Raw genomic sequence first — 17,070 nt, forward strand, 5'->3', positions numbered from 1 at the left:
TGCCTGGTCATAAAGGCACATTCTAAGGTGTGCTTCTTGCTTCCCCCATGCTTGGGAGTGAAAATCTGGCAACATCTTCACCACATGAGCCTTCCCCAAGTAGAGCAGATACATAGAGTGACCATCAGTGCCTGAAAGCTTTCCTCCACCACACATTGCTTTAAAAGGGTAGACACTGTGATAGAAATCAGGTGAGTAAGAGAAGTACAGGGAAGAAGTCCCAAACTTAATGTACAAAGAAATGGGAAACTCAGTGGAAGACACAGTATCATAGGATCCAGTTTTTAAGGTCACACTGCTTGTCCACTATGCCTAATATTGTCTATTTTGATTTCCAGTGGCTTTCTAAGGACTTGGTTGAACCTCATACTGAATCTGTTAGAACGTACTTAGCCACAGAGCTATAACACCTATCACAGGGACAGAGAAGTATTAGCACATTTGACAGGAAATGGCCTCAATCTAGCTGAAAAGTTGACAGTTTATCTGGAAGGTTTATACTACAGTAGCCCTTCTTAAGATAGATAGATAGATAGATAGATAGATAGATAGATAGATAGATAGATAGATAGATAGATATTAAAGCACTGCAGACAAAATTAGTAATTATCAGCTTTTCATTTAACTTACTGGAGCACAGGGATGACATTTATTTCATGGTACACATGATAGACTAAAACACCAACATGGAAACAAAGAAAATATTGTGGGGAAAATTCTAACCTACTTATTTGAGTTTTCCAGCATCTCACACAATGATTATGAAAGTCTGTGGGATGGATCTTGTGCAACCTTTTACAAGAGGTCTTGAACTTGTCCATTATGCCTTAGAGTTGATAAACCATTCCTGAATTGTTTTATATTTGAATTACAAAAGGCACTTTGTAATGCAGAAGGAATTGTGAACTCATTCATCTCTTGTCTAATCAAAACTATAACACAGAATGTTAAGGGATTACATATAGGACAACAGTTGCCAAACTAGAATATGACTGAAGACTGGGTTTATCTTGATGTCCAGGCTGACATCTTTTACCTATCAATATAATAAACCTATACCCTGGTTATAACCGAGCATTATAAATCTGTTAACACACAGTATTATTTAGATAGGATAAATGCATAATTATAGTAGTATAACTTCTCATATGAGTTATACATTCATCTTGCTCATTTTTAATCATTTCTTTAAACAGATTGACCTTTAAGCATCATAATTGATTATTTCCTGTTGTCAAATTAGACCACTGGAAAAATTACAGTTAACTCACTATCCCTTCCTTCCCCTCCCAAAATCCTTTAAAAGCAAAGAAAAATGTTCAATTTTATGAGTCTTCTTTCTTCTTATTAGTTTATATTTCTTACATTTCTTCTGTGCAAGCTGTTAAGAACCAAGCTTTTTAAAGTAACCAAGGGAACATTGCAATATAGCCTCTATTTCGTTCCATACTGTCTTCATTAAGGGATGGTGAACCTCCAGATCTTCTTGTCCATTGGCCATGGTGTCTAGGCTGAAATATTGGAATTCAGTGACATCTGGAGAGCTACAGGTTTTTTTTTTATCTTTACGAAGACTAGCATAGAATGTTCTCTACAAGGACTAGCAGCAGTTCTCCAGCGTGCCAGATAGAAGATGTTCGTAAGCCTACTTGGAGATACCATGGATTGAAACAGGACTCTTCTATAAACAAGGTGTAATCCCTTACCATTGAACTACAGCTCTACTACTTGTGGCTTCAACATATCTAGAAATGTGTTACTTGTACATGCCTATATTTTATTAAACAAAATAGAACATTTAATTTGCCACAGTAGGGGCAGTGTGTCAATAAAATGCATTGCAGTTATAATACTGTCAATAAACGATGCTTATTTAGTCTATACACAACCATATGTGGAAGTCTCAGTAAGTAAATTTCTCTCAGTAAATTCAGCACAGATGTGCATTTCAAAGAATGGCAGATTCATGTATGCTTTTACAGTCCCATCATGTACTCTTTGTGCCAAGGACCTTGTTTGGGTAGGATTTCACAGGCTTTACATAAGTAGATAAGAATGAGTGGAAGAAAAGGAGGAGAGGGAGAGAGAAAGACTGTTCATCTTCTCTTTATAGCTAGTTCTAGCCTATATCTAAGATTTGTTTAAGATAAATGCTGAGCAGAACTAGTGAATTCAAGATAGTCATGAGGTGGTCAAAATCACTTGCTCTTACCATAACATTTGTATTATTGCTTAATACTGAACAATTTTAATAAATTTCTTTACTAAGCACCATGAGTTCAAATATCACTCAAGAAAAATCATGTTTTAAATCAGAGTTCTATTTTAAATAATTGAAAATAATTGCTGTAATGCCAGTGGCTATTCAATTTAAAGGAAAAAAGAAAACCTGTCCAATGCATTTAGAACTTCCACAGTATGATAAAAGGTTCATACTATGAAAATTATCGGATGCTATTGATATTAAACATTAAGAGCATCCAAGAGCCATCAGTTTGTATTTAATAAATATGACATGAAAGGTTTACCTAAAGCGTAAGGCCTCTAGCTGGCTGCTATAATTGAAAGCATGCTATGCTGCATGTTAGACAGGCCAACCTCAATTTCATGGTGGCAAGAGAAATATGAATAGTTAGGTGAAGGGAGATGGAAACAACAGAACAGGTCTAGCCCTCTGGTCTTACACTATGGGGAGAAATTAAAATCAGAGCTGAAGATTCCCACCTGCCCCACCCACAGTTACAATTATCTTTTCCAGACAAAATTCACAGTAACCTGCCAAATAATTCCTTGCACAGCAGGTATTCTACCTCCACCATAATCAAGCCAAGCACATAGTTGTTTTATAACAGCTAACACTATTAAGCATATTGTAGTAAGCCACAGACCTTTCCTTCATCTTATTATGGGTATGGAAATCTAATCTTATGTGAAGGTAAAAGGTAAAGGTTTCCCCTGACAGGGTTGTTGTATGTCTTTCGGGCTGTGTGGCCATGTTCCAGAAGCATTCTCTCCTGACGTTTCGCCCACATCTATGGCAGGCATCCTCAGAGGTTGTGAGGTATGGATAAACTAAGTAAGGAAAGGAAAGAATATATATCTGTGTCCAAGGTGTGGCAAGAGTCCTTTATCACTGGGAGCCAGCATTAATGTTTCTGTTAATCACCCTAATTAGCATTGGAGATGTTTTGTCCCTTGCCTGGGGGCATCCTTTGTTCAGTCAAGCCTTCATTGTGTTGGTTCCCATCTACTGTTTTGATTTTGGAGTTTTGTAATACTGGTAGCCAGATTTTGTTCATTTTCATGGTTTCTTCCTTTCTGTTAAAGTTGTCCACATGCTTGTGGATTTCAATGGCTTCTCTGTGTAGTCTGACATGATAGTTGTTGGAATGGTCCAGCATTTTTGTGTTCTCAAATAGTATCCTGTGTCCAGGCTGGTTCATCAAATGCTCTGCTATGGCTGATTTCTCTGGTTGAATTAGTCTGCAGTGCCTTTCATGTTCTTTGACTCTTGTTTGGGCGCTGCGTTTGGTGGTCCCTATGTAGACTTGTCCACAGCTGCATGGTATCCGGTAGACTCCTGCAGAAGAGAGAGGATCCCTCTTGTCCTTCGCTGACCGTAGCATTTGTTGGATTTTCTTCGTGGGTCTGTAGATAGTTTGTAGGTTGTGCTTCTTCATCAGCTTCCCTATGCGGTCAGTAGTTCCCTTGATGTATGGTAAGAACACCTTTCCTCTGGGTGGATCTTTGTCTTGACTCTCATGGCTTGTTCTTGCCCTTGCAGCTCTTCTGATGTCTGTGGTGGAGTATCCATTGGCCTGTAGAGCCCAGTTTAGGTGGTTGAGTTCACCTTGGAGGAGGTGAGGTTCGCAGATTCTTTGTGCACGGTCTGTCAGGGCTTTGATTGTGCTCCTTTTTTGACTTGGGTGATGGTTGGAGTTTTTATGAAGGTATCTATCTGTGTGTGTAGGTTTTCTGTAAACTGTGTGGCCCAATTGTTGATTGGGTTTGCGGATGACCAGAACATCTAGAAATGGCAGTTTTCCTTCCTTTTCTTTTTCCATGGTGAATTGGATGTTTGGGTGGATGCTGTTAAGATGGTCCAGGAACTTGCTGAGTTCTTCCTCTCCATGGCTCCAAATTGTGAAGGTGTCATCTACGTATCTGAACCAAACAGTTGGCTTTTTTGGTGCTGTTTCTAGGGCCTGTTTTTCAAAGTATTCCATATAGAAATTTGCTACTACTGGGCTGAGAGGGCTCCCCATGGCCACTCCATCCTTCTGTTCATAGAATCCAGTGTCCCACTGAAAGTAGCTAGTGGTGAGGCAATGGTGAAACAGGGCTGTGATGTCTTCTGGGAAGTTTTGTTTGATTAGTGTGAGGGTGTCAGCTACTGGGACTTTGGTAAAAAGGGACACCAGTCCCAGTAGCTGACACCCTCACACTAATCAAACAAAACTTCCCAGAAGACATCACAGCCCTGTTTCACCATTGCCTCACCACTAGCTACTTTCAGTGGGACACTGGATTCTATGAACAGAAGGATGGAGTGGCCATGGGGAGCCCTCTCAGCCCAGTAGTAGCAAATTTCTATATGGAATACTTTGAAAAACAGGCCCTAGAAACAGCACCAAAAAAGCCAACTGTTTGGTTCAGATACGTAGATGACACCTTCACAATTTGGAGCCATGGAGAGGAAGAACTCAGCAAGTTCCTGGACCATCTTAACAGCATCCACCCAAACATCCAATTCACCATGGAAAAAGAAAAGGAAGGAAAACTGCCATTTCTAGATGTTCTGGTCATCCGCAAACCCAATCAACAATTGGGCCACACAGTTTACAGAAAACCTACACACACAGATAGATACCTTCATAAAAACTCCAACCATCACCCAAGTCAAAAAAGGAGCACAATCAAAGCCCTGACAGACCGTGCACAAAGAATCTGCGAACCTCACCTCCTCCAAGGTGAACTCAACCACCTAAACTGGGCTCTACAGGCCAATGGATACTCCACCACAGACATCAGAAGAGCTGCAAGGGCAAGAACAAGCCATGAGAGTCAAGACAAAGATCCACCCAGAGGAAAGGTGTTCTTACCATACATCAAGGGAACTACTGACCGCATAGGGAAGCTGATGAAGAAGCACAACCTACAAACTATCTACAGACCCACGAAGAAAATCCAACAAATGCTACGGTCAGCGAAGGACAAGAGGGATCCTCTCTCTTCTGCAGGAGTCTACCGGATACCATGCAGCTGTGGACAAGTCTACATAGGGACCACCAAACGCAGCGCCCAAACAAGAGTCAAAGAACATGAAAGGCACTGCAGACTAATTCAACCAGAGAAATCAGCCATAGCAGAGCATTTGATGAACCAGCCTGGACACAGGATACTATTTGAGAACACAAAAATGCTGGACCATTCCAACAACTATCATGTCAGACTACACAGAGAAGCCATTGAAATCCACAAGCATGTGGACAACTTTAACAGAAAGGAAGAAACCATGAAAATGAACAAAATCTGGCTACCAGTATTACAAAACTCCAAAATCAAAACAGTAGATGGGAACCAACACAATGAAGGCTTGACTGAACAAAGGATGCCCCCAGGCAAGGGACAAAACATCTCCAATGCTAATTAGGGTGATTAACAGAAACATTAATGCTGGCTCCCAGTGACAAAGGACTCTTGCCACACCTTGGACACAGATATATATTCTTTCCTTTCCTTACTTAGTTTATCCATACCTCACAACCTCTGAGGATGCCTGCCATAGATGTGGGCGAAACGTCAGGAGAGAATGCTTCTGGAACATGGCCACACAGCCCGAAAGACATACAACAACCCTGTGATCCCGGCCATGAAAGCCTTCGACAACACGTTTCCCCTGACGTTAAGTCCAATCATGACCGACCCTGGGGGTTGGTGCTCATCTCCATTTCTAAGCTGAAGAGCTGGCGTTGTCCATAGACACCTCCAAGGTCATGTGGCCAGCATGACGGCATGGAATGCCATTACCTTCCCGCCGGAGTGGTACTTATTGATCTACTCACATTTGCATGTTTTCAAACTGCTAGGTTGGCAGGAGCTGGGGCTAACAGCGGGTGCTCATTCCGCTCCTGGGATTTGAACCTGGGACCTTTCGGTCCGCAAGTTCAGCAGATCAGCGCTTTAACACACTGTGCCACCAGGGGCCCCTAATTTTATGTGAATGTTGCAATAATTCACTCTGCCTTGTTTTCTTTCTCTATGGAAAAAAAATCATCCACTTCCACACCAGGGGTTGTGTTCCTGGTCCCTCTGTTTAAAGAAGTAGGAGAGAAAAGTCATGGATCAGACATCATGGAACTCTTTATCTAGGGCAGGGTGGATAATGTCAGACACACACACACACACACACACAGGTGCTGTTGGATTGTTGCATCCATGATAGCTCGTGACAGTTTATTCTGGCTAAGGTTGATCTGAGATGCAATACAGAAAACACCCAGATATTCCCTAACCTGAGTGAAGGAAACACTTTTTGTCTACCTCTGCAATGTTTAGAAAGAAATGTAACATATACTCCCCAAAGACATTTTACATCACAGCTGGCAGTGGAAGCATTAATTTCTTTTTGTATAAAGCTGGGTTTTGAAGCTGTTCATTTTACACTCCTAAATGCTATTATGAGAGACTGTGTTCTTCGCGTACAGACGGCAACTTAACAGAGTTGTGCAGAAATCATAAAAACTCTTTAAAAATAAAATTCAGATGTCTATTAAACCACTTCTCTGTTATATAAGTTCTTTTTCAAAATATTATTATCTGTTCCATTTAATGCAACTCCTTTATGACATTAAATTATGCACTTGATCTAGCAAAACAGATTCCCAGTTTGCAGCAGCTCTATACTGTTAATATATGAAAACCTTACAGTATGATCCTACGTTAATTAATTTGGAAACAAGAGTGAACTAATGCAAAGGATGCTACCTTTGAAGTTAAATTTGTACACTTGCTTTAGTATCACTTGCAATGAACCTGGGTTGCTGTACATTCACACCAAAAACTGTTATTTGAAACAATCTCTGGCTAGTGAAACAAACAAGCAAACCAGTTTGAATTGTTATAACACAACACTGACCATTTTGTTTTGATTTAACATTGTTTGGGTAAAATGTATTAACTAGTATACTTTTGTTCAAAGTGAAATGAAACTTGTCAGGAATTCTTTTCTCAGTGCTGCAGAAGAAGAGCAGAAGGGTGACATGTGAGTCAGAGGTTTCAGTTGATTTTATTCCAGGCTGTGAGAATAGTCTTAACTCCTGGCTTAGTTAAGCAGGTCAATCTAGTAAATGATGATTACCAGTTAGTAAGCACACTGAATATAATATTACTTTCATATTTGTCTGAGTTGCTCAGCTTGGTAGAAATAAAAGAAAGATCTTGACTCTAGCTCTAATTAACTCAACTGCCAGAGCATATCATAAAATTATAGGTATAGTTTTATACTTCATCTTATTAGGACCTATGTTAAATGTAGGTTTGGAAGCATCTTATTTTACTTTGAGAGTTGTTACAAACAAGTTGTTACAAACAATCTTCTGCAGATTGATTTTTCCCACTGCACTCTCATGTCTATCCACACTATCAGTATGGATGGAAGGAAGGAGGGAAGGGCTCATCATCTACACTTTTTTTAGTACAGAGATTTATTTTTGCTAAATTATAATTTGTTGGTTGTTTCCTGCCTGTACTCAATCTTAAAACTCTTCTGCTTAGGTGCTATAGAAATGTCTCCTGAACATGTCTCAGTGTATTATGCAGTGTTCAGCCAGTGATCTGATGGGCCATGAGGTATCAGAAAATGAGTGCTTTAGCTTGCCTAGCAGAAATGTCCCTGCCGAGGATGAAAAAATCATGAATGTTGTGATGTACATCAAATGAACTTACAGTAATGAAAACAATAACTTTGATAATTACATTTTATTTGTAAGCACAAAGAAAGCAAGTCTGATTCACCAAAATGTAAGTTCAGAAACACAACATAGTTCTTTAAAAACCTTTCAGATATTTAAACATGGCAATCATGTCTCCTCTCAACCTTCCCATCTCTAGGCCTCACTTAGTTGGCTTCAAGAAATTGTTAATTCCAAACCATTAAGTTATTCAGGTTTACAACTTTTAGATAAGTTCTGGGTCTGCAGGCAAAGGGTGAGGGAAGAGGTGAATTCTCTAAGAGGGAAGACATTAGATTGGCTATCTAGCCTGTCCTCCTCTTGCTCACAGCCCTGTCTTTTCCCCTCTCTCAATTATCTCAGTCTTATGGGCTTTCCATAGTCTTAACATATGTTCTTCCTTCTATACTGTGGACTCTTCCTCCTCCAATCAACTGTCCTTCCAACATATTTGAGTTTACCAGCAACTGGCTGCAAACTGTCTGCTCAACCAAATTATTTCCACAGAAACACAGAATGTTAGAATGGAAAGGGGCTCTATGGGCCATTGGATCCAACCCTCTGCTCAATGCAGGATCTCTAACTAGAGCATCCCCAGTAGTTAGCTGTCTAACTTCATTTTAAAGACACCCAGAGAAGGATGTCTTTACCACCACTTTAGGCAATTGGTTTAATTGTTGAACTGCTGTTGTCAAGAAATTATTTCTAATTTTCTATAGAAATTTATTTTCTCATATCTTTGGACCATTAGACCAGGTCCTACCTTCTGGGGCAGCAAAGAACAGACTAATCAAGGCAGTAAATGGAAAACATGCCACATTATCAAACATAAGTAGTATGTGTTCTCTTTATTATTTCATCATCTGCAGACTGGTAATAACTAGTTTCCCTAACAGTTTTATGATAATTGTAATTATTAAGAATTTCTATATGCTGTTTCCTCAATAATGTCTAAAGTTAAGCAAGATCATTTAGTCTTTGTGTAAAAAATTACAGCTCTCCTGGTTATGGGCATCAATCAGACATGAATAACTATAGTTGATGACTGAATAAGTTTGTGGATTTAGGGGGCAAAAAACCACCACCTGAGGTTCCAGCACTGCATAATGTTTCACCTGTATTTGGTAAACCTGTTTCACTAGCAGCAAAATTTTTATATGACACTAAGTCCCAAACCAGGAATTGTAAGAGAAAGCTTTGTTCACAGTACTGTTTTACACATTCAGCCAAAGTTACCAACAATAGTTACCTGTATTAAATGGCCACAGAAACACATTATACAGGTTCTTTAAGAACCCTTTAAATTACAACATGTAAATCTTTCTAAAGTTCAGTGACATGCTAACATGCAGGTTTGAAAGAAAATAATAGATTTTTTAAAAGGGTGGCTGTAGTGTAAACTTCATACTCTCTGTGGGCCATGAAAAAGGCTGGTGCCTTTTTAAGTGGCATCTAATTTCATGAAGTTAAACCTTTCCAGTAAAATATTGCTTCATGTGAGACAATAATATCAACGTCTGCAAGGCCCTCTGAGAAAAGCTGAAATTTAAGATAAGCCAAAGCTCTTGCTACTTGAATCACTGGTGGTAGCAAACCACATTTTAAACAAAGGTTGAATTCAGTGTTTAAAAATGTGAGCCACAGGCAATAAATTAGGCAAAAGAAAAAGACATAATCCCAAGGGAATTCATGATGTACCGCAGACTTGCCATGCTTTTAAAAAGGCAGAGGGTTATCAGAAGAAAAGCTGTTTACGTCCTCACAACATTTTGAAAATCCTAGGCAACTTAAGCAAGACATTTCCCAAGGAGATAATATACAGTTCTGAAAGGAAGAGGCACATATAGCAGTGCACTTAGAATTCCTATGAGGTTTCACGACAGAGGTCAATCACATATCCACCAGGAAGGGAAACCCTACTTTTTGTCCTTTAGGTTTCATTTGTTCTCAAAAAAACATTTTTGAATTTGCATTTGGCTTGTACTTTGGCATAATTAATCTAAAGAAATACCAAGAGAGGAAAGGTTCTTGATGTCATCTGGAAAGTCCTGTTTCCTGGATCCTGATTCTTATAGAGCAGTAGTCATCTGTTTTATATCATCATCATCATCATCATCATCATCCATCATCATCATCTAATTACTTATTAATCGCCCTCCATCCACGATGCTCTAGGCGATTTACAAGATAAAAAAGGATAAAAATACATACATACAAATATTGATTAAAAATATTAAAATAGATTAAAAGCTCTAGTAAAGAGTCATGTCTTGAGTGCTAGGGTAAAAGGCCCCAACTCACGCATGGCTCTCATATAGGGCGGCAAGGCATTCCATAAGGCAGGGGCAGAAACAGAAAAAGCTCGGCGCCTGGTCCTCTCCAAGTGCACTTCTCTAGGACCCGGTACAAAGAGTAAGTCTCGTTGGGATGGTTGTTGCGACCTCCGATGATGGGAGAAGGAGAGACGGTCCCTAAGATACGATGGGCCCTGGCCGTAAAGAGTTTTAAAAGTCAGGACTAGCATCTTATATAGACCACGGTAATCAGTTGGAAGCCAATGCAGATGCTGCAGCACTGGTGTTATGTGGCATTTCATGGGTGTTCTTGTGAGTAGCCTGGCTGCCGCATTTTGAACAATACGGAGCTTCCGGGTCATGGACATCGGAAGCCCAACATACAGGGCGTTGCAATAGTCCAGCCTAGATGTGACCGTGGCATGAATGACTGTTACCAGCGCCTCATCAGATAGATAGGGTGCCAGTTGCCTCGCTTGTCGTAGGTGGAAAAAGGCCTGTTTGCTGGCAGCAGCGACCTGAGCTTCCATTGTCAGCTGCGAATCTAAAACGACACCCAGGCTCTTAACGGTGGGCGAAGGAGATAGGACAGCACCATCAAAGGTGGGTAGCAAGTGGGTCAGACCAGTTGAACGGCCATGCCAGAGAATCTCAGTCTTTGCCGGGTTCACCTTCAATCTACTAGCACGTAGCGAGTTCGACAGAGCCTCCAGACATAAGGTGAAATTTTCTGGTATTGACGTTGCTCCAGGCTCCAAGCACAGAAGGAGTTGGGTGTCGTCCGCATATTGATAACAGTCTAGGCCGAAACTCCGAACCAAGCTAGCAAGGGGTCTAACGTAGATGTTGAAGAGAAGACGGGAGAGAATGGCACCTTGGGGTACCCCACATAGGAGGGGAGATCTGTCAGAGACTTGATCCATATACTCCACGCATTGGCTCCGGTTTCGCAGAAATGAGTTGAACCAATTGAGGGCCTGACCGCGAACTCCGGACATGGCGAGACGGTGAATCATTAGATCGTAGTCAACGGTGTCAAACGCTGCGGTAAGGTCGAGAAGTACCAGTAGCGCTGATCCGCCGCTATCAGACTGGCGACGAAGTTCATCTGTAATGGCAACCAGGACTGTCTCCGTCCCATGGCCAGGGCGGAAGCCTGACTGGAAAGGGTCCAGGCCGGCTGTATCATCCAGAAATTGTTGCAATTGTCCCAGCACAGTCCGCTCTATCATCTTACCCAAGAATGGGAGGTTGGAGACAGGACGATAGTTGGCAAGGGTCATGGGATCCAAGCTAGGCTTCTTTAGCAGGGGACGAACCCTTGCCTCTTTTAGGTTGTCCGGGAAGACCCCCTGTTCAAGAGAGCCATTGATGATATTACTCAACGGATCGAGTAGACCTTCCAGGCAGCTCTTCACCAGCCAGGAGGGGCACGGATCAAGGGAACAGGTGGTTGGTTTTGCAACAGCCAGGATTCTAGCGACATCTTCCTTGTCAAGCAGAGTAAATCGGTCAAAGATAGGCCCACTAAGCGGCCACAAAGTCTCAAGCTCACTTAAGGTATCAGCTGTAGGGGGCAGTTCCTGTCGAAGCACGGTGATTTTATCAGTGAAAAACTTCTGGAATGCCTTTGCTTTAAGAGCCGTGGTTGCTGGGTTTTGGACTAAGGGAGTCGGACTGGTCAAAGCACGAACGATTTTGAATACCTGAGCTGGGCGCGATCTAGCAGAGGCTATTAAGGAGGAATTGTAAGATTTTTTAGCGTCCTTGACGGTTGATTCGTAGGACCTGCGAAAAGCCTTGAACGCGGACAGTGACACCTCGTCGGGCTTCTGTCGCCACTAATGTTCCAGCCGCTTTCGTGCTTGCTTCATCGTCCGCAGCTCATTAGTGTACCAGGGGGAGCGATTCCGGTGAGGGCGAAGGAGGCGTCTGGGGGCAATCTCATCCAAGGCAGCCAACAAACTGACATTCCAGGTGTTGACTAGCTCATTGAGAGTGACGCACGCAGTTCCCAGGCCCTTAAGGGCATTCAAGAACCTAGCAGGTTCCATGAGTCTCCTAGGCCGAGCAAAGATTGGTGTGGCAAGATGGGAAGGAGGAGATGGAATCTCAATCCGGGCCTTCAGGACAGCGTGATCAGACCAGGGAACATCAATTACCGCAGATAGAGATGTTTGTACTCCGATATTAAAAATCAGGTCCAAGGTGTGGCCGGCCCGATGAGTAGGGCAAGTCTTGAGTAGTGAGAGGCCCAGAGCTTCAAAGGTTGGTACTAGGTCCTTAGTCACAGATGAAGATGGCAGTGCCTCGACATGTACATTAAAGTTACCCAGAACAATAAGTCTGGGGAACTTCAGAACCCAGTCTGCCACAAGATCTATTAAATTTAGCAGACTCTCTCCCGGAGACCCAGGCGTGCGGTAAACTACAAGAATGGCTAGGGATTCCCTGCTAGCCAGGACCACACCAACACACTCAATACCGGCTATCTTTGGAGTTGGAATAGCTTTGATGCTAAAATAATCACGGGAGAGTATTGCTACCCCTCCACCCCGACCCCCGCTCCGTGGCTGTTGAAATATCTGGAAGCCTGGAGGTGTCAGTTCATGTGAGGGAATGTTATCACCCTCACGGATCCAGGTCTCTGTAATACAAACCAGGTCCGCTGCTTGATCGAGAATAAAGTCAGAGAGGGTAGCAGTTTTGTTGACAATAGACCTAGCATTGAATAATAGCAGGGACAGGAGGGGCGTTGGTAGCACTTTCTCGGCCGTATGCCGAGAAATATACTTCACTTATATGAAGTAAACAAAACGACGATGGAGGTTCATAGTCTCAAATGCCACTCATAATAGTATGGCCTTCATAATAGTATGTTCCTCTAGGCTTTTAAATATTCAGTTTATCCTAGTTTTCTGAACATGTATTGTTAGCCCCCTAAAGTCCAGTGTGGTGAATTAATAATTGGTGGACTAATACTGAAAGAAGCATGTTCAAATCCCTGCAGGCAGCACCTTTGATCATTTACCATTTTTTTGGCCTGAACCATTTCATAGGGTTGTTGTGAGAAAAAAAGGGGGAAGTGGAGAGTCTTAAAACAAATATGGAAACAAGGAAAACGAACTGCTCTATGTCGAATGGTTCTGTGATAACATAATGAGTCCCAAAGCCTGCTTCACAATGCTCTTTTGCTAAAACACATTTCTCAGGATCTGCTAAGTTTTTCACACTAACATAAAGGATGGGATTCAAGCAGCCTTCAAGAACTTCCTGATCGTAAGAGCTATCCAACAGTAGAACTCTCTGCCTCACAGAGTGGTGGAAACTCCTTCTTTGGAGGCTTTTAAACAGAGGCTGGATGGCCCATCTCCCAGGGGTGCTTTCCTTGTGCTTTTCCTGCATGGCAGGGGGTTGGACTGGATGGCCCGTGTGGTTTCTTCCAACTCTACGATTCTATGATTCTATGTTGAACAGCACATTCAAGAATTCCTCACCATTGGCTGTGCAGACTAGAATTGCTGAAAACTACAATTCAGTGACATCTGGATGGCCGCATCACCATATACTAGGATTTTAGATCCCCTAATTTTCTTTGAAAAGCTGTCATTGCAACATCAGTGTGTGAGTTTTCAAACTGCTGAATTCTCAAAGGAGATATCTTTTCTTCACATGAATAGCAAATTGCCTATTACAGCCAATATAATGTTTAATTATTATGCTTAATTTAAAAAGAAGAAGCAGGGAAAAGCAATGGACTGATATGGTTTCCCTCTTCTTTGAATGTTGGAGAGAGTTCTGCTACAACTTTCTTTACCTGTTCATAAATGCAGAATTACACAAAAGGCTTGAATTTATTCTTTGTTAGTTCAAGATATCTTATTGTAAAATCCTGTATCATGGTCTTTCAACATGTTGATATGACTTCTTTAGCACTCAAGTTATTCCTCCTCACAACCACATGGCAATGTTAGACCATTATATTCATAGCTTTACAGATGGAAGAATTCATGCAGAAAGCAGCTTGCCCCGGGCCACCCACTGAGTCCATGCTAGAGTTAGGATTTGAACCGAGATTTCTCAGGTCCAAGTCTAACAAACGATTCACTGGACCACACTGGTTTTCAAATCCAGATGCAGTATGAGTCATGACCTTGAAAAACAGACTGAAGCTTCTTTTCTGTAGCTAGTATAAACTAATCATATACACTTTGTAGCTCTGAAAGGGGATCCCTTTTTCAGTCGAATACAAAGTTTATCTACTTCCCTTTCTAAAGCTCCTCCTGTTTTATTAAGAAAATGATATAAAATAACAAATGCCAGTTCTACCATTTATAAAAGCTTCACTGCTCACGAAACATTCCCTCAAGACACTTTTAACCCATTTCCAGGACTTCACTATCTGGCTATTCTTTTATGCGCCTCTGACCAGATATCACTTTATATATTTTTACAAGTTCTGTGCCAAACTCAAGACAATGCAACCATCCTATTGCTACACAATTTTGAGTTCAATAATGAAAGAGTCAGTACTCAAATCTGAAGTACGGCAAATAGAGGACAAAAATGTGGCTGTTTATATACAGGTTTAAAAAAACCTCTATTCTCATAAAGGTCCTTCTGAAATAGAACAGTGGTCTTCATTAAAAGGTATCAGTCTAACATGATATGCAGTAGTACCTCCTATCTTATCTAAGACATGTCTTTGTGGAATTTATTTGTTCCCGTATCTTCACATGCAGTCTATTATTTGTCCAAAGCTGTAAATTACAATTGATCATCATTTTGAGCATATTTTAAACATATTCTGAAAGACTGGCTTTTGAAACGTGTATCAGCTCCCTTTAGAAGAGTTCCATATTGCAAAATATTCATGAAAGAAAGAAATAATAAATAAGTCTGCATATGCAAACATATAATTTGGAAGTTTTAAAAGGCAATAAGAATATTTAAAGGACTATCTTCGAAGACATAATCCAAAGACAGCAAGTTTATGTAGGATGCTTAAATCATAGTCATATCAGTTATATCTATACAGTATTGCCTAACTATAAGCTGGATTTCAACCCAAGTCCCTAACTGCTTGTATCATAAAGATGGTGAAATAATTACATCAGACCCATTGCAATGTGATTAGTTTTTACTTAGCCCAGGTACTTTTACATTAATAATGTAGTGTATACCTAATATCACTGTTCAATGTCTTCACCAGACACAGATATTCTAAATTGAATCCTATCTGCAAAAAGATGTGTTGCCTTCAACTGAGTGTTTTAGTTAGATAAATGAATACTAGCATCTATAAAGTATCAAGTCTAAACAGCAATAATCTGAGAAAGTAAAGTATTAGTAAATATGTTTAGAATTTCAATTTAACCTAAGAAACCTTTTTGAATAACTATATTACAACTATATAATATATTTGTCAATTGATGCAAATGCTTACTTTTCCTTGGATATTTTCTGGGCCTCATACAATGCCACCTTTGGTTCTGTACTTGCAGTATTTCGTACACGTTGTCTTCTCTTTCTATTTGGAGCAATATCAATAATATCTGGACTAAGTAACGAGTCTCTTTTGGGTTTGACTACAACATGAAAGAGAAGGAAAACAACAGTGAAAAACAAAACACAATTGTGGTAATATCTTAAAACCTGAAGGTTATATTGCAATTAAGTTTGTCATAAGTACAGCAACAGATACAAGACAATGCAGCCACATTAAGTACTAAGAAGTTATTCTTGCAACATTGTTTTCTTCTATATGGGGTTTATTTCCTTCTCAAACCGCTTCACATATGTGCTACTACAAAGCATATAATCTCTCCTTTCTTCATCTATTGACAAATGTCCAAATTTTGCAGTTTCTCCTAAAGATTGCATATAAAATCCAAACAAATCTGGCTGTGTACTGCCATAGAAACAACATCTGGGTGGTAATTTAAAATAAATGGAAGATTTTTAGGCTCTAGAATTCTAAATTATGAAAACATAATGAGATGATTTACTCTGGTAAAGAGCTCTATCTGCTTGGTTAAATTCTTTGTTGGATCTACATTTTCTTAAAACAATTTCAGAGAGCATAAGCTACAACTTGAAGAAGTCAAATTTTGCAAGAGAAGACAGGAAATTCGTTTTCCAGATTTGCCTAGCTTGTTTTGCAAAGCAGCTGCATAGTGGATAATGTCGTTTTATTCCTCCCTTGGTGCAAATCGTTGAGCAGGTTAGTTTTTTTCCCTGTTACTACTTCATGGACTGGAACATTCGATTGGCTCCATATTTATATTAATGCACAAATATTAATACAATATTTCAATGGCATACTAAAATAGAACATTTACAAAGGGACTTATCCTAAATACATAAACACAAGATTACTACCTTAAATGTTGCTGGTTTTGCTCTATCAGAATGAAGTCCTCCCATATAAAGATGTGCATTTTCACTTATTTCAGTTTGTCAATTAACAACCTACTGGGAATAATTGATTTTGGAACTCTACATGTAACAAGTTAAACCTTATTATAAAATAGATTAAGGATTCTTATAAATTGAATAGGCATATTTATTATTCACAAAGCTATTATGTTTCCAAAATTTATTTTTTCAGCATTGCACAAGATTTATTTAGTTTGAAGTCAATTGAAGGATGGAACAAAATTCAGCCAACCACATACTTCCCACTATGTATTTGGATGTACCTTGAAGTCACATCTGAGCTTGGGAAGCACAGCAAAGCTTAATTATTTTCTTTTACATGCTAAGCCACAATTATTTTCTGATCAGCTGTGCAGCTTTAAGATAAGGCTCCATGTCCAAAAAGT

The 17,070-nt window shown here is 40.3% G+C and overlaps 1 protein-coding gene across 2 annotated transcripts in view; it reads right to left on the reverse strand.

The window, feature by feature from the left end:
• The window catches only part of xrcc4 (X-ray repair cross complementing 4), a 153,378-nt gene that overhangs the window by 55,245 nt on the left and 81,063 nt on the right, over nucleotides 1-17,070 (reverse strand). Inside the window, exon 7 of one of the 2 annotated variants that reach the window (XM_008103005.3) lies at nucleotides 15,693-15,834. The exons of the other annotated variant lie outside the window; for it this stretch is intronic. Coding sequence (XP_008101212.2) covers nucleotides 15,693-15,834 — 142 coding nt within the window. The remainder of the gene's footprint in view (nucleotides 1-15,692; nucleotides 15,835-17,070) is intronic. 2 annotated transcript variants of the gene reach the window in all.

This window comes from Anolis carolinensis, chromosome 2 (genome assembly GCF_035594765.1).
Source record: "Anolis carolinensis isolate JA03-04 chromosome 2, rAnoCar3.1.pri, whole genome shotgun sequence".
Classification (NCBI taxonomy): domain Eukaryota; kingdom Metazoa; phylum Chordata; class Lepidosauria; order Squamata; family Dactyloidae; genus Anolis; species Anolis carolinensis.